The sequence below is a fragment of the Ambystoma mexicanum genome, chromosome 9 (assembly GCF_040938575.1).
Source record: "Ambystoma mexicanum isolate Mex_15411 chromosome 9, UKY_AmexF1_1, whole genome shotgun sequence".
Lineage (NCBI taxonomy): Eukaryota > Metazoa > Chordata > Amphibia > Caudata > Ambystomatidae > Ambystoma > Ambystoma mexicanum.
In genome coordinates this window covers 1,021,957,260-1,021,982,995 of record NC_090931.1, presented here as the reverse complement: position 1 = coordinate 1,021,982,995, position 25,736 = coordinate 1,021,957,260, and the positions used below count along the sequence as shown (strand labels likewise).

The window sequence follows — 25,736 nt, the reverse complement described above, 5'->3', positions numbered from 1 at the left end:
GCCCAGCAATTACCACCAGCCCAGCCACCAGCGCCTCGTAGGCAGCCACCAATCCCTCGCACCAGACCCAGCCCATTCAACCTAACCCCTGAGCAGATCCACACCCTGTACCGGTTGGACCGTGACACCATCACCACCATAGTGGACATGATACACAACGACATTGCCAGCCACATACAAATACGCACTGCCACCCCCCCACTACTGAAGGTGGTGTCTGTGCTACACTTCCTGGCCACAGGCACCTACCAACACACAGTGGGCCAGCTGCATGGCATTTCACAACCACTATTCTCACGCATGCTGAACCAAGTGCTGGATGCCCTCCTGAAGCATGCAAGCACCCACATATCCCTACCACGGACTGCCCAGGAGATAGCCGAAACCAAAGTAGGCTTCCATGCACTGGCAGGCATGCCCAATTGTGTCGGTGCCATCGAATGCACCCATGTGGAATTGGTAGTCCCCCATGCCATAGAGGCGGTGTACCGCACTCGCAAGCAATACCACTCCATCAATGTGCAAATGGTATGTGACTCCAGCAAGACCATCACCCATTGCTGCGCCCTATTTCCTGGATCCACACATGATGCCATGGTACTGCGCAACTCCACGCTACCCCGTTACATGGAGCGACATGCTGGACCACGTGCCTGGCTGCTCGGTGAGTTGCACAACAGGCCCATGGCCATGCTGTGGGGTACTCATGTGTGCGGATGCAGAAGGGGGGTGATAGTACACCTGGGTGGGAAAGGGGGGGGTAGTTTACCTGGGTGGCAATAGCCAGTGAGTGGAGAATGAATGCAGAGCTAAACACTCCTCACCTGACACAGCCAAACGGAAAATGACACATCACTGGGCCACATATCACAAATAATGCAAATGGGAGACAACAAGTAAGAGGCACAACCGGGGCACCATGGTGATGGCAAGCAATGCATGACTGAATAGGATGGCAACTGTGCCAATGCGGCCTGTGTGGCCATGCATAGTCAAGAGTATACAGCATGAATTGGAGGCTAAACATTGTCGCACTGCCACAGCACATCTGCCTCAGCATGCATGATTACACCCTGCATCATCTATTCAACCCCATCCAGTGTTCCACACCTCTTTACAGTATACATTCCATATTGGTGACTATTTGGTACACATATTGGGACATGTGCATGCTCACACCTAATAGCTGCTGCCATGATCGTGCTCCCTGAAGGTGTCAGTTCAGAGTGACACACACCTATTTGTATCTGCTTGCAGGTGATGGAGGATATCCCTTGAGGCCATGGCTACTTACCCCTGTGCGGATCCCGCAGAACAGCCATGAAGAGGAGTACAATTGTGTGCACACTCGTACCCGTGTTGTGATTGAGCAGGCCTTTGGCCTGTTGAAGGCGCGGTTCCGCTGCCTACGCAGGTCTGGTGGTGCACTTCTTTATAGGCCTGAGAAGGTGGCAAAGATCACCATGGCCTGTGTCATGCTGCACAACATGTGCGTCCGAAGGAATGTACCACTGCCACCTGACATTGACATGCATGGCCCGGGTGAGGATGAAGGGGATGGAGACGGAGGTGAAGGAGCCCCCCTGCCAGTTCGTGATGCACGGGACGGCCATGCTGTACGCCAAGCACTAATTGACAAATACTTTTAAGATACAGGGACCATGAATGACTTTTGTCAGTCAGACACTGGGCCAATGTGAACATGCACAAAGGGAATGTTGTAATTTGGACATTAAACACCGTAACACATTAAATGGATGTACACCAAAAATAACAATGTCCAGCCATGGATTGTTCTCCATAAAACTTGTGTATTATATGAAAGTGCAAAACTGTGCCCACTCCCCCCTCCCACAATCCCCCAACAAACTCCCTCTCCCACCCCACAAACCCTCAAAACACCCCTGTTAACTCCCTCTCCCACCCCACAAACCCTCAAAACACCCCTGTTAACTCCCTCTCCCACCCCACAGATGCAAAGTGTCCCCATGTGTGCAACAGACAGTGCTCCCTTCCACAATGTGTTTTGCCACAATGTCATTGTCCGTGCATTCACTTCTTTTGGACTTTAGTGTCGGGTGGTGCCATGGCCGACTGTCGTGCGCTCCTCCTTATGTGACGCACCGGACTGGATTGCGCTGAGGTGGTAGGGCTAGTAGTTGCAGAGGAGTCTATTGTCAATCGACTGTCTGTGTGAAGGTGTGGCCGTTGCATCGGAGCGTTACCTGCAAGGATGGCCTCCGTGAGTGTCCCCATGCACTCCCGGAAGGCACGCGTGGATGCCTCCACTGCTGCAGTATTGGCTGCTATTGCCCTTTCGATGGCACTCATGGCCTCATTGCCTGCTTCCACCTGCTGGCGCATGATCTGGAGCATGTACTCCTGCCGGCCCTCGACCCTTGTCAGGCGGGCATCAAATGAGGTGTCATCCGCAGGTCTGCAGGTTGCTAGCAGGGTGGAGGAAGGCAGAGTGGAGGAAGGCAGAGTGGAGGAAGGGGCCTGTGCGGAGCCATCCTCCGGGGCACTGTCCTCAAACAGCGCAATGTCTGATTCCCCGAGGTCGGAATCATGTAGACACGGATCATCGAGGCACTCAGACTCTGCTAGAGGTTGGGGGCTGGCAATGTGGCTTGGGGTGGGTGTGCCAGGCATCATGTCTGATTCTTCTTCCACCTCTTTGGACACAACGTCCCTGTTGGCTGGCGGCAGGGCTACCACTGTTGTGGTTCTTTGTTGTTGGGCAGTGGGTGCAGGTGTCCCCTGCAGGGTTGGTGCCTTGCCTGGCACACTGGCTTTGGCAGGTGTCTTTTCCTTGGCCGGTTGTGTTGGGGTGTCCCTGGTCCCCTTGTGTGCACTGGACGTGCTTGCACCCCTGTCCAGTGGTCCACCTTCATCATCGATGCTTGGGGGATAGAAGAGATGCAGGTCATCAGTGATGTTGTCAAATGGCAGCTATGTTGAATTGCGGTGGGATATGTTCATGCATTCAGCCATCATTTCATTTCTGGTTTGCTGCTTTAGGTGTACTAAGGGGGTATGTGGGGAATCAATGCATGGCTGGTGGGGTAGCATTTGTTTGGTCTCTGTGTGGTGGGTGCATGGGCATGGTTGGGTCATGTGGAACCTCTGTTGGAATTGGGGACATCACTCAGTGTCCATGTGGTGCAGGGAGTGACAATGATTATTCTATGGATATGTTGATGCATCACCTTGCCCACTCTAAGTTCCCCAGTCGTGATACGTGGTTGTGATGGTACACTCACCTTCCTCTGTGGTGATTGCTGCGCCGACCTCCTGATCTCCGATCCCCTCAATGGTTTCAGGGTCAATGAAGCCACTTGCCGTCTCCTCCCATGGCATCAATTGGACTGGGGAGTGTGGGCCACCGCCTGTCGCCATTGGGGCTCTCCGGTTCTCAGACATGATCCTCCGGACACGGAGGCGGAGGTCGTCCCACCGCTTCCGGCAGTCGCGCACACTCCTTGGGGCGCACCCCACTGCCGTCACCCTCTGAGCTACCTCAAGCCAGACCTCTTTTTTGTAGGGTTTGGGCCGCATGCTTTAGGTCTGTGCTGCGTATTACATCTGCATGCTCTTCCAGGGTGTTGGCGAGCATGGTGAGCTCAGCGTTCGAGAAACGCTGCTTCCTCTTCCTCTGTGTGGATTTCCTGCTGGCTTTGGACATGATGATGCTCCTCTGACACACTACGACACGGGAGGAGTGTTGGTTGTGGAGGATTGCAATGGATTGTGTTTTTAAAGATGGCCGCCGGCCCATTTCCCGTTCCAGCGCGATGATTTAATTTCCGGGTCCGGTTTTACGAACACGGTTATTCCGTGCCGGAGTTACCGTGACGGTGTTTAGGGGTTCATTGAAGGCGGTTACGGAGTGGACGCAAGCCACAATGCCGGTATAGGGGGGTTGGTGGGACGTTACCGGGATGGCGGTTTTTCCACTACCAGCATGGGGGGACGCACGTGCTCGCGCACTCGTGATCGGCCGCTGGTAGCGGGTTCTCGAGGGCACGGACACGCACTTCCCGCCATGCCGGTAATTGTGCCGGATTTTCCGGCCGACTCGTAATGAGGCCCATTGTCATGGCAGAGGGGGATCTGGAACCACTGAGGGGCAGGGCTATGGATCCATCCTGCAATGTCTCTTTCCCACTTCGGTTCAGCTTCCATGCAGGAAGGTTCGGTCTGAGCCTGCCAAAATTCTCAGCTACGAGAGAGTGATTTAATTTTCAGGATACGTTGTTCAAAAGAGTCTCACTTTATGGTTTATGTGGCTGCATTGTTATTTAATATATTATAACAATGACTATTGATATATAGCACACCACAAAGCCAACTGTTTCATGACTCACTCACGACAACACCATGAAAACCCTAACCACCTTCTAATCTCAGCCTATGCTCGGATACATGCACTTCTAATCTGTATCCTTTATGATACAGTATGCGTACCTTCCTTGTTCCTTCTAATTTGCTTCTGTATCCATGCTTGGGCACTTTTACATTCGGTAAAGCACCTAATCAGTGTTGTGTCCGTTCTGGGGTGCGGGAGGGGGATGGGGTGCCTTTTCAGTTTTGGTTATTAGGTGGTGCTTCAGCACCACCTATGAGCCAGAACTATTGCATTAGAGTACAGATAGGGGGAAATGGCATATGAGGAGGGACACAATGATTGTAGATGTTGTTTGGCTACTTACCCACTCATTGACTGCCCATGAGCAAGCTAATCCCTATGGACATTCTGACACAGCTCTTGCCCCTTCCCGCCCAGCACACCTCATGGGAACTCTTTGAGCTCGCTTTAATCAGCCTTACCATCAAACGTTGTGCTCGAAGTGCCTGCCAGTTTTTTTGAAAAGCAGTCTTCTGAGAGTTAATGACTTAATTGGAGCCATAAATGCACTACTCTTATAATAAAAGTGTCTTAAGCAGGTCTGCCTTCAGCCACTCGATTTATAAGCACTCCATGTGCTTCACTGAAATCCTGTTAAAAACAAGCATTGGCAAAGTCACCAGCAGTTGTGGCATATGTATAAGTATTAGGCATTTGCCAGGCACTTCTGTTAGATGCCCAGGTACCTGCACCATTGTGCACGTGCTACCGCCAATGGGCAGTTAATACCACTATGGCAGTGCCTGACAAGTGCCTGTCGCGTGCCTACACAAAAGCCCAAAATGTCCTGCATCTATGCTACAGCCTGTATAACCTTCTCGTGGCTGCTGTTGTTAGAATGGGTCCTGTGCATAGGGTACACTCATAAAAGACCGCTAATGTTGCCCTTGAAGTGCTTTGTTTGTTATTTTGATTCTAGCGTGGATGAAGGGGCTCAGGGGACATCAGGGGAATTCATCAGTGCCAGGGCAGTTTATTAAGGTCGGGGTTTTGATTGCGACGAGGGCGTGGTGTGCGCAGCCATAGATTCTTGGATTTGTTAATTTATTTGGTTTGAGTGAGCCCCAGATTGGTCTCTGGCCGGGCCTCAACATCCCTTTAGAGTTCTCTTAAACAGACATATGCTTTGCTCGTGTTAATCCTCCTCTGGAAACGACTTTTGAGATCCTTCCTGCAATCCAGGTTCGAGTTTCAAAACGTGTACGGAGACAGGTTCCACGTGGCACATGCCGATATTGTAATACTGTCGTGATGACTCCAGTCTTTCAGTTCCCATTTTCTGGCTACTACTAGGTTGGCATCACACTGAAATACATGTTGCAATATATTCTATCTGCCTATTTCTTTTGCTACCTCTCCTGTGCCTGTTCTTTATGTTACACTGACCCCTAGCGTTCTTCGCTATTTGTGCGTTCAAATGTATAATGCATACGCCGAGGTGCTTTTTCCAATTCCAAGTTAATCATCTTTCCAAGCCACATTCGTGGGTAGTTTGTTGTATATGTAGGGAATTCGTATCTTAACTACGAATGTTAATACGTAGCTTTCAAGCTACAAGCCCTGATGAACAAGAGCGGTCCTTGCCACGTTTGGAAAACAAAGTCCAGTGTTATATTACTTGCAAAGAGATGGCAATTATTTTCCCCAGTAATTGTTTAATATATTTTTTAACACATCTCGAATAACCAGTTGTTAATTGTCAAGACCTGCCTAAGCTTACCTTCGCCCCGGCAGGTGGCTTCCTTTCCTTTCTTTTAAACCTAATGAGCCATTTAATCGTAGCTCTAGTGTGTGTGTTATTTAGTCACATTAGTCCTTTCCTGGCGCATTAATTCTGTTTTTATGAATTCCAGCGTAAAATGAGACACTGGGGTATCGGGCACTTCTTGTCTGCACTCCCCTAAAGTAGACACACTGCCTCATCTGGGTGGGGGTATCTTATTTCATCATACATGTCTGCAGCGATACACTCTGTAAGTAGATGAGGACAGAGCGTAGTTTCCAATCTTTAAAGTTGCCATGTTGAAATCGTTTGTAGTATATGACGATGGAGAGAAGTCATCAGGATTCAGGCAAGGCACAGGAGACTTGAGTATATAAAAGGAGTACGTTTATTTCTTACTTACAGGGCTAGCTAGGTAGAAAGGCAGGGAGCTAAATAGATGACATCCTTTCAGTGAGGTTCTCCCATCCTGTGTCCAACTGTAGCTCTTGGAACCCTCAGGTCCCATAACATTCTATATGACATAGTTGTATTCTACTAGCAGCACAGTGTGCACCCAGTGCAGATAGATAACTAGAATACTACACAGTTGCTTGTGTTGCTTTGGAAAGCAGCCGAGGAATGCGCAGGTCATGGGGCGGGATTACATATCCATTATCGTGATAGTGAAGGAGCGAAGTTACTCCAGGAATAGGTTCCAATACTTTGGGACTTTAGGCACAAAAGATAGAACGTTGGTGGGGGCGTGGGGTCGCACATGGGTGGGGGGAGGGTGGGTGCTCAAGGATCGGGTGTGTCCTGGAAAAGCATAGGACCTGTGAAGAGGCCGACTAGTGGCAAACAAGCACACTGCAAGAAAGCAGCCAGGCTGGCAGTACATATATTTGAACAGTATGCATAAGAAACAGAATTGGAGGAAGCGTTGGTGAGCAAGCAACCGCAACATTTTTCGTTCTTTTGGGGTGATTTGGGGGCATGAAGTATGTCGAGTGGATGCAGGAGCAGTACCGTTAAACACATATTTCTAAGGGGCTGGGCTTTAAGTGGGGTAAGAAATCGAGGGGGGCTCATTTGGGGGCATGGCTTGTGGGATAGCCGTGGCCTTAAACACTACACAAACCATAGTAAGGTACGCAAACAATTTATATATTTGTATAAGTACCTTACTATGGTTTGTGTAGTATGCAAGCCATCTTTTATAAACATAGAAATATGTAACATATTTACATTTATATATTTGTTTGTGTGCCTTTCTATGGTTTGTGTACTTCAAGATGGCTTGAAAAGTACATAAACCATGGTAAGGTACGCACACAAATATATAGCATTTATATATTTGTGTGCGTACCTTATGGTTTGTGTACTTTGCTGCCATTTCTCACCATGCCAAGGCCGCCATTTTGTCTAGTCAAACATAAGCAATGCATTGAATCTTGGCCGCAAAGGGAATCCTCTTCGCAAGCACACTCTGCGCAGACCTTGGAGGACAACAAATCTATCTGAGCAAAGGAAATCTCGTCTTTTTACAGATTAGTGCTGTGACATTAACGTAAGGCACCAAAAGCATAAGACTTTGACTCAAGTTGTTGAAACAACTTGGACACACATTTATTTACAAGGCTCTAAAAGACAGGAAAGACAATCTCAAGTGCCTTGAAGTTGAATGGATCGAGTAGGAGTACGATTATTTAGACATAGAAGACCTCTTGCTAGAAGCAATGCTCCCGCCATGGCAAAGTAGGGCCCTGAAGTATGCCATCAAGAACATACATCTCTTGTTTGGTTCTTCTGCAAAGGCCTCAAAACCTGGCTCTTCGCCCAAGAACACAACTAACTTAAGGTTGACTGTAACTAAAGGCAGAAACCTATGTAAACTTGTCTGCCACTTATGCAAGTAATCTCGTAATCTCTGCATCCCATGACTCATGTGATCGCATTATACAATGTCTGTAACCTACTACCGCTGCCTGCGACCTGTAACCTACTACCGCTGCCTGCGACCTGTAACCTACGTAAGCCGCCAGTGTAACCTTTTATCTCTTGCGAGCTAATCGTGTAATGTATGTTGTAACCTACTCATGCAATGACTGTAACTCCCTAACCCTGTAAGCAACCATTGTAACCAACCTCGTAAGCAAAAAGCGCCTAGATGCCTCTGGGTTATGTGAGCCTTATAAATGAAGAAAGAAAGAAAGAAAGAAAGAAAGAAAGAAAGAAAGAAAGAAAGAAAGAAAGAAAGAAAGAAAGAAAGAAAGAAAGAAAGAAAATAAGAAAGAAAGAAAGAAAGAAAGAAAGAAAGAAAGAAAGAAAGGAGAGTGGCTGTGTGCTGACACAGAGGTGGGGGTGCCCAGGAGACCACCCTAGGGTGAATTCACACCCTCGACAGACATATTTGACAGTGACTGAAACATACACTTATTCCACAGACATAGGGGAAGAAGAGGAGCTACAAGGGGATTACCCTATGAATATTGCTGGTGATAAAGAGCCTCAACAGTCCATCTCTCCAACAGAGGACCAAGAAACATAGCTTGTTCTACTAAATAAGCAGCGAACCATTTTCTGTATACAATCCCAGGAGAGATGAGAAGAAATTGACTACATTGAGGAATCTAGAAGCACCAAACATGTTTCTTAGAGCAACCCAATAATGAGCTCTGTGAATAAGGCCATGCAAATAGCAATACAAAACCATGCAGCGTGTAAAGCAGTCAACCCAAGTAGCTAGAAGAAATACTGCACTGTCTCTACAGACACTACGTATGTAAGGGGCCAACTACGAACCGATTTCATGGCTAGAGCGTCATAAAAGAGGCAGCTTTCCCCACTAATAAGTAAATATACATGAAGGTAAACACACATGAAGGTTGCCACCACAACGACATATAACATACGCATCTCCAGTGCTGAGCAGCTGTCGTGAAAAGGTACACATGGCTCAGGGTCACAGGCATTTAGACCGGAACCACAAGCCACTTTTATTGACAGACCAGTCGATGGAGATCTCCGATTTGAAAGGCTGTCAGCGAGGCATTAGAGAATACCAAGGAAGATCAAGAAATGCTAAGGACTCCAGAGTCTCTAGCAAGCAGACCCTTCATAAGGAGAGCATCACCAAAAGGAAAAGAGGCTACAGACAGTAAACTCTCATTCCAACAGCATTTTCATAGTGTTCAACCCACCCAAATGTGGACTCAGTCACAACTATCTTTAATCCAGGAAAACTATCAGCAACCATACAAACCATACAAAAAAAGAGAACCGGCAAGAGTCGAGAAAACCCACCAAACAGTAACTGCATTTTTCACCCCCTCCCACACAATACCCCACTAAGGCAAATAATATCCAGGCATTCCCATAAGTGGGATGCAGTAGTCACCGACAAGTGGGTAATATAAACAATCAAGGGGGGATATTGCATAGAGTTTACAACTCACTAAAAGAACACCCGCCACACCTGAAAATCATGACTCAAAAAAACGCTGCTGAAAGGATGGCAAAATGCTCCCCGTCTTAATCCTACAACCAGCCACCGTTATGCTCAAACACAAAAGTTCAGCATCTTTTTTGTAAACTGTTTTATTTTGCTATTTGTAATAAGAAAACTCCTAGTACAATGGGCTCTAGACATGACGAAACATTGTCACACTTATCATTTTCACACATCCCCCGCCCTTCTGAAAGCTGAAACCCCAATACAATTATACATTTACAGCACAAATAAAAAGGTAAACAACATCTTGATATATTGATCCAGATGTAGTACATGTTATGAATCATCTTCAATGTATCAGCTAAACATATAGACTTCTATTGATGCTGCGCCTGCCTCATAAGCGTAATTACTCAGCGGCATACCTATTACCCCTCCTCTGCATGGTGGTTTTCTTGAGCTAAATGCACTTCATGTCCACTTCCCAGAAATGATTTGAGCAATCACCATTTATCCTTGTTCTAGCGCCACTTTACAGCAAACTCCAATAGTCCATTTGTAATTCGTGAATGTGCAGGGACGCCCCTCCCCCCCATGCTAAAGATAGACGGCTACATGACGATCCTAGGTACGAAAGAGGCATCCTTTCATGCTTCCATCACCCATAGACATCGAACATATCCGAGATTCAAGCGAGACGAGCAATACTATCAGTTCAAAGTACTTCCTTTTGGCCCAGCATCAGCATCCTGTGTATTCACAAAGGTTTTGGTTGTGGTGTCGACAGACCTGCGAAGGTCACGTCGACCCGTACTTAGATGACTGGCTCATAACACGGGAACAGTGAAGAAGAAAGCATGCAACATGCTCAAAGATTCAAGCTACTCCATGAACTGTGTTTCTCAAAGTTGAGCATAAAAACAGAGGTGCACAGATAAACACTTCTCTTGAACTCTTCGTCCCATCCTTTTTATCAGCCAGGAAAGTACATACGAGTGACAAATCTGATGAAGTTGATAGAAATTATGACATTCATTTACCTCTTTCCGCTAGCAAGGTTGTACGTGACACCAGTACAAGAGTGGTAAAACAGCCAATGGTTACAGGGCACAGAAGATTGGGAAGATCTCATGCTGGTCACAAAGGAGGTCACAAAATAAATTGGCCAAACACAAAAAACATGTTAGCACAACACCCCTTTGTAAATCGTTGCCACCACCCCTTCCCTCTTCTCTGCCCCGCAGGCACCTCCATGTCATGATGGGGAGTACATTTAGACCCTAAATGTCCAAGTGGGCTGGACAGCCCAGGTAGCCAAACTCTACACAAATATATTGGAGCCTAAGGAAGTACAGTTGCCATTAAGCAGCTTCAAAACAAGAATGCATCACAAGAGCATACTCATCAGAGCAGACAACACCATCACTATGTTTTATATGAACAAACAGGGAGTCACACACTCCCTAAAACTGCTGCAGCTAGCACTAACAATCGGGCAATGGTGCACCGCCAGACACACATCACTACAGGTTTTACAAAGGTAGCAGGCGCCCCTCTCTCGCAAGAACAGACATGATAACCTGTTCAGTGGTTATTAACCACTTGAGAGTTCGCAGCCACTGCTTTTACTCACTGTGCCTTTCACAGATGGGTAATATCCATTTGCATATCAGTCTTTGTCCTGCCCAGGGGCAGTCCAGCACCGAAATACAATGGCAAATCCAATCTGAACGAGAGTACCACCAGCAACCCCATACACGTGTTTCACCCTTGTTGGGGATCATCAGTGAGGTGAAGCTGATGCCTCTCTAAGCACAGTGAGAGGGAGACCACGTCTGGTTGCCCCCAGGAGACCTAGGGTTACCAATCCCAGGTTCCTTAAAAAATAGTTTTACAAAGGTAGCGGGCGCCCCTCTCTCGCAAGAACAGACATGATAACCTGTTCAGTGGTTATTAACCACTTGAGAGTTCGCAGCCACTGCTTTTACTCACTGTGCCTTTCACAGATGGGTAATATCCATTTGCATATCAGTCTTTGTCCTGCCCAGGGGCAGTCCAGCACCGAAATACAATGGCAAATCCAATCTGAACGAGAGTACCACCAGCAACCCCATACACGTGTTTCACCCTTGTTGGGGATCATCAGTGAGGTGAAGCTGATGCCTCTCTAAGCACAGTGAGAGGGAGACCACGTCTGGTTGCCCCCAGGAGACCTAGGGTTACCAATCCCAGGTTCCTTAAAAAATAGTTTTACAAAGGTAGCGGGCGCCCCTCTCTCGCAAGAACAGACATGATAACCTGTTCAGTGGTTATTAACCACTTGAGAGTTCGCAGCCACTGCTTTTAATCACTGTGCCTTTCACAGATGGGTAATATCCATTTGCATATCAGTCTTTGTCCTGCCCAGGGGCAGTCCAGCACCGAAATACAATGGCAAATCCAATCTGAACGAGAGTACCACCAGCAACCCCATACACGTGTTTCACCCTTGTTGGGGATCATCAGTGAGGTGAAGCTGATGCCTCTCTAAGCACAGTGAGAGGGAGACCACGTCTGGTTGCCCCCAGGAGACCTAGGGTTACCAATCCCAGGTTCCTTAAAAAATAGTTTTACAAAGGTAGCGGGCGCCCCTCTCTCGCAAGAACAGACATGATAACCTGTTCAGTGGTTATTAACCACTTGAGAGTTCGCAGCCACTGCTTTTACTCACTGTGCCTTTCACAGATGGGTAATATCCATTTGCATATCAGTCTTTGTCCTGCCCAGGGGCAGTCCAGCACCGAAATACAATGGCAAATCCAATCTGAACGAGAGTACCACCAGCAACCCCATACACGTGTTTCACCCTTGTTGGGGATCATCAGTGAGGTGAAGCTGATGCCTCTCTAAGCACAGTGAGAGGGAGACCACGTCTGGTTGCCCCCAGGAGACCTAGGGTTACCAATCCCAGGTTCCTTAAAAAATAGTTTTACAAAGGTAGCGGGCGCCCCTCTCTCGCAAGAACAGACATGATAACCTGTTCAGTGGTTATTAACCACTTGAGAGTTCGCAGCCACTGCTTTTACTCACTGTGCCTTTCACGTGTATGGGGTTGCTGGTGGTACTCTCGTTCAGATTGGAATTGCCATTGTATTTCGGTGCTGGACTGCCCCTGGGCAGGACAAAGACTGATATGCAAATGGATATTTCCCATCTGTGAAAGGCACAGTGAGTAAAAGCAGTGGCTGCGAACTCTCAAGTGGTTAATAACCACTGAACAGGTTATCATGTCTGTTCTTGCGAGAGAGGGGCGCCCGCTACCTTTGTAAAACTATTTGTTAAGGAACCTGGGATTGGTAACCCTAGGTCTCCTGGGGGCAACCAGACGTGGTCTCCCTCTCACTGTGCTTAGAGAGGCATCAGCTTCACCTCACTGATGATCCCCAACAAGGGTGAAACACGTGTATGGGGTTGCTGGTGGTACTCTCGTTCAGATTGGAATTGCCATTGTATTTCGGTGCTGGACTGCCCCTGGGCAGGACAAAGACTGATATGCAAATGGATATTTCCCATCTGTGAAAGGCACAGTGAGTAAAAGCAGTGGCTGCGAACTCTCAAGTGGTTAATAACCACTGAACAGGTTATCATGTCTGTTCTTGCGAGAGAGGGGCGCCCGCTACCTTTGTAAAACTATTTGTTAAGGAACCTGGGATTGGTAACCCTAGGTCTCCTGGGGGCAACCAGACGTGGTCTCCCTCTCACTGTGCTTAGAGAGGCATCAGCTTCACCTCACTGATGATCCCCAACAAGGGTGAAACACGTGTATGGGGTTGCTGGTGGTACTCTCGTTCAGATTGGAATTGCCATTGTATTTCGGTGCTGGACTGCCCCTGGGCAGGACAAAGACTGATATGCAAATGGATATTTCCCATCTGTGAAAGGCACAGTGAGTAAAAGCAGTGGCTGCGAACTCTCAAGTGGTTAATAACCACTGAACAGGTTATCATGTCTGTTCTTGCGAGAGAGGGGCGCCCGCTACCTTTGTAAAACTATTTGTTAAGGAACCTGGGATTGGTAACCCTAGGTCTCCTGGGGGCAACCAGACGTGGTCTCCCTCTCACTGTGCTTAGAGAGGCATCAGCTTCACCTCACTGATGATCCCCAACAAGGGTGAAACACGTGTATGGGGTTGCTGGTGGTACTCTCGTTCAGATTGGAATTGCCATTGTATTTCGGTGCTGGACTGCCCCTGGGCAGGACAAAGACTGATATGCAAATGGATATTTCCCATCTGTGAAAGGCACAGTGAGTAAAAGCAGTGGCTGCGAACTCTCAAGTGGTTAATAACCACTGAACAGGTTATCATGTCTGTTCTTGCGAGAGAGGGGCGCCCGCTACCTTTGTAAAACTATTTGTTAAGGAACCTGGGATTGGTAACCCTAGGTCTCCTGGGGGCAACCAGACGTGGTCTCCCTCTCACTGTGCTTAGAGAGGCATCAGCTTCACCTCACTGATGATCCCCAACAAGGGTGAAACACGTGTATGGGGTTGCTGGTGGTACTCTCGTTCAGATTGGAATTGCCATTGTATTTCGGTGCTGGACTGCCCCTGGGCAGGACAAAGACTGATATGCAAATGGATATTTCCCATCTGTGAAAGGCACAGTGAGTAAAAGCAGTGGCTGCGAACTCTCAAGTGGTTAATAACCACTGAACAGGTTATCATGTCTGTTCTTGCGAGAGAGGGGCGCCCGCTACCTTTGTAAAACTATTTGTTAAGGAACCTGGGATTGGTAACCCTAGGTCTCCTGGGGGCAACCAGACGTGGTCTCCCTCTCACTGTGCTTAGAGAGGCATCAGCTTCACCTCACTGATGATCCCCAACAAGGGTGAAACACGTGTAAGGGGTTGCTGGTGGTACTCTCGTTCAGATTGGAATTGCCATTGTATTTCGGTGCTGGACTGCCCCTGGGCAGGACAAAGACTGATATGCAAATGGATATTTCCCATCTGTGAAAGGCACAGTGAGTAAAAGCAGTGGCTGCGAACTCTCAAGTGGTTAATAACCACTGAACAGGTTATCATGTCTGTTCTTGCGAGAGAGGGGCGCCCGCTACCTTTGTAAAACTATTTGTTAAGGAACCTGGGATTGGTAACCCTAGGTCTCCTGGGGGCAACCAGACGTGGTCTCCCTCTCACTGTGCTTAGAGAGGCATCAGCTTCACCTCACTGATGATCCCCAACAAGGGTGAAACACGTGTATGGGGTTGCTGGTGGTACTCTCGTTCAGATTGGAATTGCCATTGTATTTCGGTGCTGGACTGCCCCTGGGCAGGACAAAGACTGATATGCAAATGGATATTTCCCATCTGTGAAAGGCACAGTGAGTAAAAGCAGTGGCTGCGAACTCTCAAGTGGTTAATAACCACTGAACAGGTTATCATGTCTGTTCTTGCGAGAGAGGGGCGCCCGCTACCTTTGTAAAACTATTTGTTAAGGAACCTGGGATTGGTAACCCTAGGTCTCCTGGGGGCAACCAGACGTGGTCTCCCTCTCACTGTGCTTAGAGAGGCATCAGCTTCACCTCACTGATGATCCCCAACAAGGGTGAAACACGTGTATGGGGTTGCTGGTGGTACTCTCGTTCAGATTGGAATTGCCATTGTATTTCGGTGCTGGACTGCCCCTGGGCAGGACAAAGACTGATATGCAAATGGATATTTCCCATCTGTGAAAGGCACAGTGAGTAAAAGCAGTGGCTGCGAACTCTCAAGTGGTTAATAACCACTGAACAGGTTATCATGTCTGTTCTTGCGAGAGAGGGGCGCCCGCTACCTTTGTAAAACTATTTGTTAAGGAACCTGGGATTGGTAACCCTAGGTCTCCTGGGGGCAACCAGACGTGGTCTCCCTCTCACTGTGCTTAGAGAGGCATCAGCTTCACCTCACTGATGATCCCCAACAAGGGTGAAACACGTGTATGGGGTTGCTGGTGGTACTCTCGTTCAGATTGGAATTGCCATTGTATTTCGGTGCTGGACTGCCCCTGGGCAGGACAAAGACTGATATGCAAATGGATATTTCCCATCTGTGAAAGGCACAGTGAGTAAAAGCAGTGGCTGCGAACTCTCAAGTGGTTAATAACCACTGAACAGGTTATCATGTCTGTTCTTGCGAGAGAGGGGCGCCCGCTACCTTTGTAAAACTATTTGTTAAGGAACCTGGGATTGGTAACCCTAGGTCTCCTGGGGGCAACCAGACGTGGTCTCCCTCTCACTGTGCTTAGAGAGGCATCAGCTTCACCTCACTGATGATCCCCAACAAGGGTGAAACACGTGTATGGGGTTGCTGGTGGTACTCTCGTTCAGATTGGAATTGCCATTGTATTTCGGTGCTGGACTGCCCCTGGGCAGGACAAAGACTGATATGCAAATGGATATTTCCCATCTGTGAAAGGCACAGTGAGTAAAAGCAGTGGCTGCGAACTCTCAAGTGGTTAATAACCACTGAACAGGTTATCATGTCTGTTCTTGCGAGAGAGGGGCGCCCGCTACCTTTGTAAAACTATTTGTTAAGGAACCTGGGATTGGTAACCCTAGGTCTCCTGGGGGCAACCAGACGTGGTCTCCCTCTCACTGTGCTTAGAGAGGCATCAGCTTCACCTCACTGATGATCCCCAACAAGGGTGAAACACGTGTATGGGGTTGCTGGTGGTACTCTCGTTCAGATTGGAATTGCCATTGTATTTCGGTGCTGGACTGCCCCTGGGCAGGACAAAGACTGATATGCAAATGGATATTTCCCATCTGTGAAAGGCACAGTGAGTAAAAGCAGTGGCTGCGAACTCTCAAGTGGTTAATAACCACTGAACAGGTTATCATGTCTGTTCTTGCGAGAGAGGGGCGCCCGCTACCTTTGTAAAACTATTTGTTAAGGAACCTGGGATTGGTAACCCTAGGTCTCCTGGGGGCAACCAGACGTGGTCTCCCTCTCACTGTGCTTAGAGAGGCATCAGCTTCACCTCACTGATGATCCCCAACAAGGGTGAAACACGTGTATGGGGTTGCTGGTGGTACTCTCGTTCAGATTGGAATTGCCATTGTATTTCGGTGCTGGACTGCCCCTGGGCAGGACAAAGACTGATATGCAAATGGATATTTCCCATCTGTGAAAGGCACAGTGAGTAAAAGCAGTGGCTGCGAACTCTCAAGTGGTTAATAACCACTGAACAGGTTATCATGTCTGTTCTTGCGAGAGAGGGGCGCCCGCTACCTTTGTAAAACTATTTGTTAAGGAACCTGGGATTGGTAACCCTAGGTCTCCTGGGGGCAACCAGACGTGGTCTCCCTCTCACTGTGCTTAGAGAGGCATCAGCTTCACCTCACTGATGATCCCCAACAAGGGTGAAACACGTGTATGGGGTTGCTGGTGGTACTCTCGTTCAGATTGGAATTGCCATTGTATTTCGGTGCTGGACTGCCCCTGGGCAGGACAAAGACTGATATGCAAATGGATATTTCCCATCTGTGAAAGGCACAGTGAGTAAAAGCAGTGGCTGCGAACTCTCAAGTGGTTAATAACCACTGAACAGGTTATCATGTCTGTTCTTGCGAGAGAGGGGCGCCCGCTACCTTTGTAAAACTATTTGTTAAGGAACCTGGGATTGGTAACCCTAGGTCTCCTGGGGGCAACCAGACGTGGTCTCCCTCTCACTGTGCTTAGAGAGGCATCAGCTTCACCTCACTGATGATCCCCAACAAGGGTGAAACACGTGTATGGGGTTGCTGGTGGTACTCTCGTTCAGATTGGAATTGCCATTGTATTTCGGTGCTGGACTGCCCCTGGGCAGGACAAAGACTGATATGCAAATGGATATTTCCCATCTGTGAAAGGCACAGTGAGTAAAAGCAGTGGCTGCGAACTCTCAAGTGGTTAATAACCACTAAACAGGTTATCATGTCTGTTCTTGCGAGAGAGGGGCGCCCGCTACCTTTGTAAAACTATTTGTTAAGGAACCTGGGATTGGTAACCCTAGGTCTCCTGGGGGCAACCAGACGTGGTCTCCCTCTCACTGTGCTTAGAGAGGCATCAGCTTCACCTCACTGATGATCCCCAACAAGGGTGAAACACGTGTATGGGGTTGCTGGTGGTACTCTCGTTCAGATTGGAATTGCCATTGTATTTCGGTGCTGGACTGCCCCTGGGTAGGACAAAGACTGATATGCAAATGGATATTTCCCATCTGTGAAAGGCACAGTGAGTAAAAGCAGTGGCTGCGAACTCTCAAGTGGTTAATAACCACTGAACAGGCTATCATGTCTGTTCTTGCGAGAGAGGGGCGCCCGCTACCTTTGTAAAACTATTTGTTAAGGAACCTGGGATTGGTAACCCTAGGTCTCCTGGGGGCAACCAGACGTGGTCTCCCTCTCACTGTGCTTAGAGAGGCATCAGCTTCACCTCACTGATGATCCCCAACAAGGGTGAAACACGTGTATGGGGTTGCTGGTGGTACTCTCGTTCAGATTGGAATTGCCATTGTATTTCGGTGCTGGACTGCCCCTGGGCAGGACAAAGACTGATATGCAAATGGATATTTCCCATCTGTGAAAGGCACAGTGAGTAAAAGCAGTGGCTGCGAACTCTCAAGTGGTTAATAACCACTGAACAGGTTATCATGTCTGTTCTTGCGAGAGAGGGGCGCCCGCTACCTTTGTAAAACACATCACTACAGGATCAACATGTCACTGGAGTGGGCAGTTACTTAGCCAACAGACTCAGCAGACAAATACAACAGGAGCTCACAAATGGGAGCTAAACAGCAGTCCACTCAGACAGATTTTCAATGCCTGGGGGCACCAGGTATAGAAATATTTTCAACAAGTGCACAAAGAAAATGGCCAAAACATTCCATACAGGTATCCAGAAACAGGATTCCGTGGCAATGCCCTATGAATGACATGGTCAAGGACCTTTGCTTACACATTTTCACCAATACCACTGTACGCAAGGTGATGCATACTGTGCAATAGGAAGCAGGTCACTCAGACTCATCAGACCAAATTGGGCAAGTCAAATCTGTTAACCTCGCATGCTACAATTGGCGGTTTGACCCCCAATCCAACTATCTCCAAAGTGAAACTTGTTAACCCAACAGCAACATCAAATAGTCTGTCCAAACTCACAGGCCTTGAACCTGGCAGTCTGGCACCTAAAAGAATAGGATTTGGGCTCCTAAAAGTAACTTTGACATTGACAAAGAAGCTTGCCAACTTAATACACGTGCATGGTACGTCAGTAAAGGGAAAAGATGTGTGATCTGGTGTAGATAACACAATATAGAAATATACTTATTGCACTACTCTGAGGTTAACATAGTTGCGTACCTCTAAGAGCGACTAGCCACAGGTCCAGCCTGTACTTCAAGCAAAGTGCACTTAGCAGCACTCACCGCATACACAGCATCACAAGACAAATACTCGTATTGGAAAATGTCAGTTGTGACGGTCTTCATGGAAGGAATCAAGCAAATCCATCCTCCAGTAGCTATTTACGCTTGAGGGTGGTACTTGAACATAGTCTTACACAGATTGATGACACCACCATTCAAACCAATGCACACGCGTTCCTTAAAACATCTCTCATTTAAGGTTCTATTGGCACCATGGAAGGGGGCGCTGGCCAATCAGGATGCTCGGAATGCGGGTTGAATTCCCTGGTATAAGCCTGCTTCTGAGCAGTCTCAGTGCTACTGACCAGCAACCCCTTCCCTTACCCGCTCCTGCCTTTTAGCACCCGTGTAGTTTCCTACGCGGGTGCTAAGAGTGTTTAATTAAAAAAACGGAAGAAACTTACCTTGGGGTTCGGCACTGTAGTCTTCCAACTCGGTTTTCTTTGTTGATGATGCCACAGTCATCAACATAGAAAATGGACTTGGGCACTACAACAGTTTTTGGTGGAGCAATTACTCCACTAGGTTATTTGGAGTTCTAATTACGCATTCCACCATACTCATTTGAATTAAAAATGAGTATGAATATGTCTATGAACATAAGAGAATCACCACCAAAGACTTCCTTTTGACCCATCATTGAGTACTAATACTACTGTCAATTAATATCATATTAGTATTTGGAAGTAATTATTGACCTCCTGTCAGCCAATAAGAATTCTCCAATTGACTGCATTCCAAACATTCTGACTTCAGAAGTAGACCAGGCGACAGAAGAAACCAATTCTCTTGCATTCATTCAAGATACAGCAATGCAATTCCCCAGCAATATTTCTTTCAACATGGCACTCCTTCTTGACTATGGAAAAGTTAAGCCACGTTTTTCTATGGCATGGTACTTTCAGGGCACTGCTGGAAGGTAGGGTACTTTACGGGGGATACAAGAAGAACAGAAGAAAAATCAGTCTCTAATCTTGATAGTGGTTTTTGTATCAGTGTAGAGCTGCCTCCAGTTGGCTGTCGATGAGGTAGCAGGTCGCGATTTACAAAGTAAGAAGCTGCACTGACACTCACATACAATCGTATCCAGGTGCTGCTGTGGAAGCCCAGATCATTTTGGCATGGTTCGTGAAGTAGGGTAAGATGGGGCTTGGGTCTGCTTCCTTAAACCAGATGTTCAGGGATTCTGGGCCTGCAGGGAGGGTTCAGTGACTAATGAAAGACCCCAGCGTAGTCAGTGTCATAGGGTTCAACCAATTAAGGCATTGTCAGGTTTTGAGATCCATGGAAGCAGATGGGTCACCAGGCAGATGAAGCTGAACCTATGAACCTAGCGGGGAGAGAATTGTTCCTGTTTGGAAATGACTCAATGTTCAGTTCCAAGTCATAATTTCAAAATCAGTTAACGTAACATCACTATCCACACTGCCGTACATTTCTATGCAAGCCAAAAATCACATCAGAGTTAAAGAAAAACAAAAAGTTCGAAGAGATTATATACAACACGGTGGATAGGATGTGTATATGCAAAGTGCAAGTGCTAATAGGTTTACAGGTGGCATCCTGTTGAAGTTAACAAAGTGAAGCAAATGGACACTGTCATTGTGGGACATTCAAAGACATTTCATAGTTCAGTACACCAATAAATGTATGTGCAATTCATCTACTGCTAGCGCAAGTCACTCTGTGGTTATCGCCAAAAGACACAAATCAATTGGTCTCTGCGCATGAGTCAAGAAACAGCAGGTTACAGAAAAGTCCTTTGTTATCATGGTTTGACAGAACATAAAGACTGTGGTCTACAGAAGTGTTGGATCAGGATCGACGTTTAGGACGTTTCAGTGCCAGCTATTACAGTGCCTTCATCATGTGCAAGATGCAGTTGTAATGACCCTGTGAGTACAAGATAAAGAATGAGACTAGGTCAAGGGGATATTTCTAAACAATGCGGAGTAATTTGTGCAAAGACAATTGCAAGTAGAAGGGCTCACCTAACCATGGTGTCATCCATCATGTTCTGCGCAGTGTAGTCGTTCAACAAACTTAGAGAAACAATCTTCTTTATGGGTTTCTTTACTAGGGGAAAGTGCATTGGAATATTAAATAATAGATTTAAGTAATCTATGCCTAACTCAGACAATGGTCCAAGGTACATACATTTGAATGCACATACCTTGTTACTGCATGGAGACCGCCTCTCAAGACAATGAAGGTCTGGAGCAGAACTGTACATTTTAGATGAGGTGCCAGTTAGAGGGGATCTGTGCGAGAGGGAGAGCCTCTAGGAATTACATTAGAGTGGATCTCCTACAATGGGTAAGTCTTACCTCCATACTCCTGTCGTGCAGGTTATTTGTTCCCCCTGTAGTATTGCAACTTACCAGTTGAAATTGAAGAGGAGTCCTTAAGTGTACAGTCCCGAAGGAGCGTTTCCCAGAGGATGTCACTGCACTGACGAGAAACCGTAATGACATCATCGTGTAGTGATGTCACAACGTACAGCTCTGTCAAATGTAAACAAAGTCACTGTCATACTATTAATGTTACTGCTAATACCTACCCCCTAAGTTGATAACCATGAGGAGGTAGAGTAGTGCTGTCACTAAATGACCACGTTTATAGACATCCTAGGGGTGGGATGGGGGATAATCATATTGCCTCAAAGGGAAGGTAACAGGTAGAGTAGGTTCATATGTTGTTCTTTGAATGGCAGAACAATTATCAGATTCAAGTCACAGAGACACAATGCCAGGGTTGGATAGCTTACCAGATATTCAAATAGGAGGCTGGACATCCTCATTTAGGCCAGAAGCTTAACCTGTCAGCACTTATAGATTGTTGACTAAAGGGATGTTGTTGTGCTTTTCCCCAGAGACCCCTAGTTTGTTGAATATCTAAGACAACCCTGTTCATTAACAAAAATGTATGTTTTAAGAAGTCTTCATCTTGGAAAATGGTCAGAAGCAGCAGTGTGCAAACCAGTAGGATGCCTCATAGTTTCCAATCTTACATATTAGCTGTTCCCTTTGACAGGCTTAGAACAAATTTCATTTACAAATTGTTTGTAGGCATTGTGATTTCCTTGGTGAAGAACTTGTCTCTCAAAGTTCATGTATTCGACCGCATTGGTTCAATGCAAATGTGAATGAAGAGGCTCCATTTTAGCAGAAGTCTAACATGATAATCTATTTTCCAGACTCTGCTACCTTCTACTAATTCTGTGTGCGTCCTCAAGTACATAATGCAGTCCTCCTTCATGTTCAGAGGCTTGTACATGCTTTCCTCAGCTGAGCCACCACCCCTCCATAGGAATAAACAGCTAACAAGATCTGACTGCAATCTCAAGCCAGGCTATCTCTTACACAGGCTTAGCTCTCACTACTCAGAGTGCTGACTTTGGACATCCTGTATGCAGATGCAACTCACTTCAAATGCTGCATCTTCCAACCATTTCCACTGAGTAACAAAGGACATTGGGCTATCTGTATCGTCTCTGGATTCTGACATTAGTATTGGCTTAAGTGGATTTAAAAGTGGGACCCACGTCTTTGTCCCCTACAGCAAGGGAAGGGGAATCTATGGCCTTTGCTGTTCATCTAGGTGGGCAGTGGTGGACTCGGAACCAAAAGAGGCCCAGGAAATAATTTTCAAAATGGCCCCATATTACACATTTTCACCAAGCCCAACCTTATTCCTATTTGAAAAAGTGGAAATTAATAGTTTACCACACAAAAGAGGGCACAGGTGCAGAGGCCTACCAGGAAAACCTCCAGAGTTCCCTATAGGCCAGTCCACCCCTGTAGGTGGGTGGTGGAGGGATGGGTGGTTTTGATATGATATGTCATTTATAACACGCCTGCACACAAGTGTTTCTGGGCTTGACAAGACAAGGGAGGGAAGATAGGGGGAGTACAAGACAAACAATCTTACTAGGCCTTGTGACATTCAGATTGTGCAAGTGTGAGAACGAGAAGAGCAAGGGGAAGGGGAAGGGGGAGGGGGCAGAAGTGCCAGGGAGAGGGAAGGGGAAACAGGGCAGCATTGCTCTGAGTAAGTACAGCACATGGCAGCATTGCACTGGGTAAGTGCAGCACAGGGCACTGCGGATCTGGTTAAGTGCAAGGAGGCACAGGACTGTAGAAAGTACACTAACAGACCCTAAGTGAGTGGGAGGTCATTCCAGAGGGAGGCACCTGCAAAGGAGAGAGAGCGATCTACCCCCACTCTCTGCCTGGAGAAGCGCCTGACCCTTAGAGAGTTGAGAAGGAACGTATTTAGGAAGAGAGCGTTGGATGTAGTGCGGGCCCGATCCCAGAAAGCCTTGTTGACAATGTAAAGGGTCTTAAACTTGACCGTTGCAGCCGCAGGGAGCCAATGGAGAGATTGCAGGGCTGGAGAGATACGGTCCCTGGGCCAAGGGTAAATCTATCGACTTCTGAGCAGATGTGCTGCAGCCGCAGGCCTTCAACAATGGTTCTTCCCTGATTCTCCAGATGGAACTCCCCATCCACTGGAAACGATTCCAGAAACACATGCTTGGCTCCTGGTGTCAATGAAAGAAAATAGGACTGGATGAAAAAATGGAAGAAAGTTGATTACACAACAATTTCTTTATTGAGCCTTAGGTCCTTTTTTGATCTTAGCACAATACCTACTTAGTTATTAATGTTACTAATGCTAGGGATGCTCGATTCACAAACCCTTATTATAAATCTACAAGTGTATGTTTTACTTTAAATATCTCTAGATCTAGCCATGTCTCAACTATCAGGCAGGACACACACTGGCTACCTGTGCGAGACAGAATTTCATTACGAACACTAGTAATCACTCATAAATGCCTGTCCAATACGGTCCCAAACTACCTAGCTGATAAATTTACCAGGAGCCAAACCACCAGATCCAACTACTTACATCACCTGGATATTCCCTAATACAAACTACAAAAAGCAGGCGGATCCGGCTTCCCCGTCTTAGCGGCCAAGCTATGGAACACCTTGCCCAACATTTTCAGAGCAGAACCATCCTTCTGGTCCTTCAGAAACAGTGTAAAAGCCTGGCTCTTCTCTCAAAAAAACTAACTTACACTCCTTGCCACTCTGTACTAATTGTTCAAAGCCTTTTCCTGTAACTTTGTCCAGACTTGCGATGTAACCCAAGTCAACTGATATGTAACTTGGTATCTGTATAACGACTTTGTATCTATAACTGTTTGCAATTAACTCTGGAACTATGTACTCAAGTATAAGCGCCTAGTTACCTCAGGGTTAAGTGCGCTCTACAAAAAAATAAACTAAACTACTGCAGAGTAGTTTAATAAAACAGAAACCTGTCTTTTATTAAATAGATGACCCAATTGAAACTCGAATGTGAAAATGTGTATGTATACTAAAGCTTCACATCCTGTAATGTTTACAATGGAAGCAAGAACAGTGGTATTCACATGTTAATGTATGCTTGTCCAAACCGACTCCCCTGAAACATGCTACCAAAGGAAATTCAACTACTTAGCCATATTTCCTGTGCTTTTTTCTAGCATCATCTATCTTGAAAAGGGAGAAGCGGCCCCGTACAAAGAATGTTCGTTTTAATTCTGTCACAGTGTATTACTTCACCAGGAGGCAAGGGTTCACAAGTGTACCTAGCCAAGGCGGAAGCACTTTGGGAATGTCCAACCGTCACAACAACATACGACAATACACCCTTGGAGAATTCGCCATGGAACAGGACCGACTTCACAGAGACATGCTGAGAGACCATCTAAGGGAAGAAAAGCTAAACTCTTTAAAACTAAAGGTAAGAAAAAACTATTAAATAAATTATCACAAGAATAGCACATGCTCTGCGATGCAATGCAGGTATACTTGTGCAGCCCTTATGGAAATCATTTCACAAAACGAATGCACATTAGGTGTATTTTTTTATTTCCAGACCTGGTTTTATTTACTGTAAATATAAAAACCATGCATAGGTGAATATCCAGAAATACAGTTGTGCTGCGCGGACATACGCGGTTATGCAATCGTGAAACTCTATCAAGAAGTCTTTTCCCTCCTATAATCCCTGATTCTATTCCTCCAAGGAAGACTTTCAGACAATCTGCCATCTTGCTACTGCATACATAGTTAAAGCCAGCGCTGCCCAACTGCCATGGTCAAAGGAGTGTTGATGTCACAGCATTGACAATGCCAATAGGTTTGGCTTTGTAAAGGTAGAGGATATGATTTTTTGGGAAAGCCCATTCAGGGTAAAAAAGGTATTCCTTTTACACTTGCAAATTGGCTATACCAATGCCTGTTATTGACGATTTGTCATTGAGAAACATTCCCAATTATTCCACTTCATAATATTTGTCAGATTGCAAAGATCTTTGCTTATATACAGGGCTTTTGGTTTAATTTCTATAACCAGCACCTAACACGCATATCCCATAAACCAGCCAAGTCTCATTTGCTCACCCACAATGCCTTGTTTGAATTAGACACAGCTTCATTCTACACATAAATAATGTTGGATGTTGACAAACAATGGATTCCAAAGGGATAGGCGCGTGCTTAGTATTGCCAGAATAATCATGGTCACTCTATCTGACATTTTTCAAAACTGTATTATATTTTGGAAAGGCTTATTTAGAACAGTGCACACAGTACTTATAATAAGTTTATATAACAAAAACGCCTCCACACCACATCACCATAACACGAATCATTAAGCCAACACGTGCTCCTGTAATACAAGAGTCATTCA

At 46.6% G+C, this 25,736-nt stretch overlaps 1 protein-coding gene across 2 annotated transcripts in view; it reads left to right on the top strand.

Annotated features, from left to right (window-relative positions):
- Positions 1-25,736, top strand: part of CSRNP3 (cysteine and serine rich nuclear protein 3) — a 386,324-nt gene that overhangs the window by 229,672 nt on the left and 130,916 nt on the right. For both annotated transcript variants that reach the window (XM_069616294.1, XM_069616293.1), the window contains exon 3: positions 24,526-24,785. In XM_069616294.1, the coding sequence (XP_069472395.1) occupies positions 24,526-24,785 (260 nt within the window). The remainder of the gene's footprint in view (positions 1-24,525; positions 24,786-25,736) is intronic.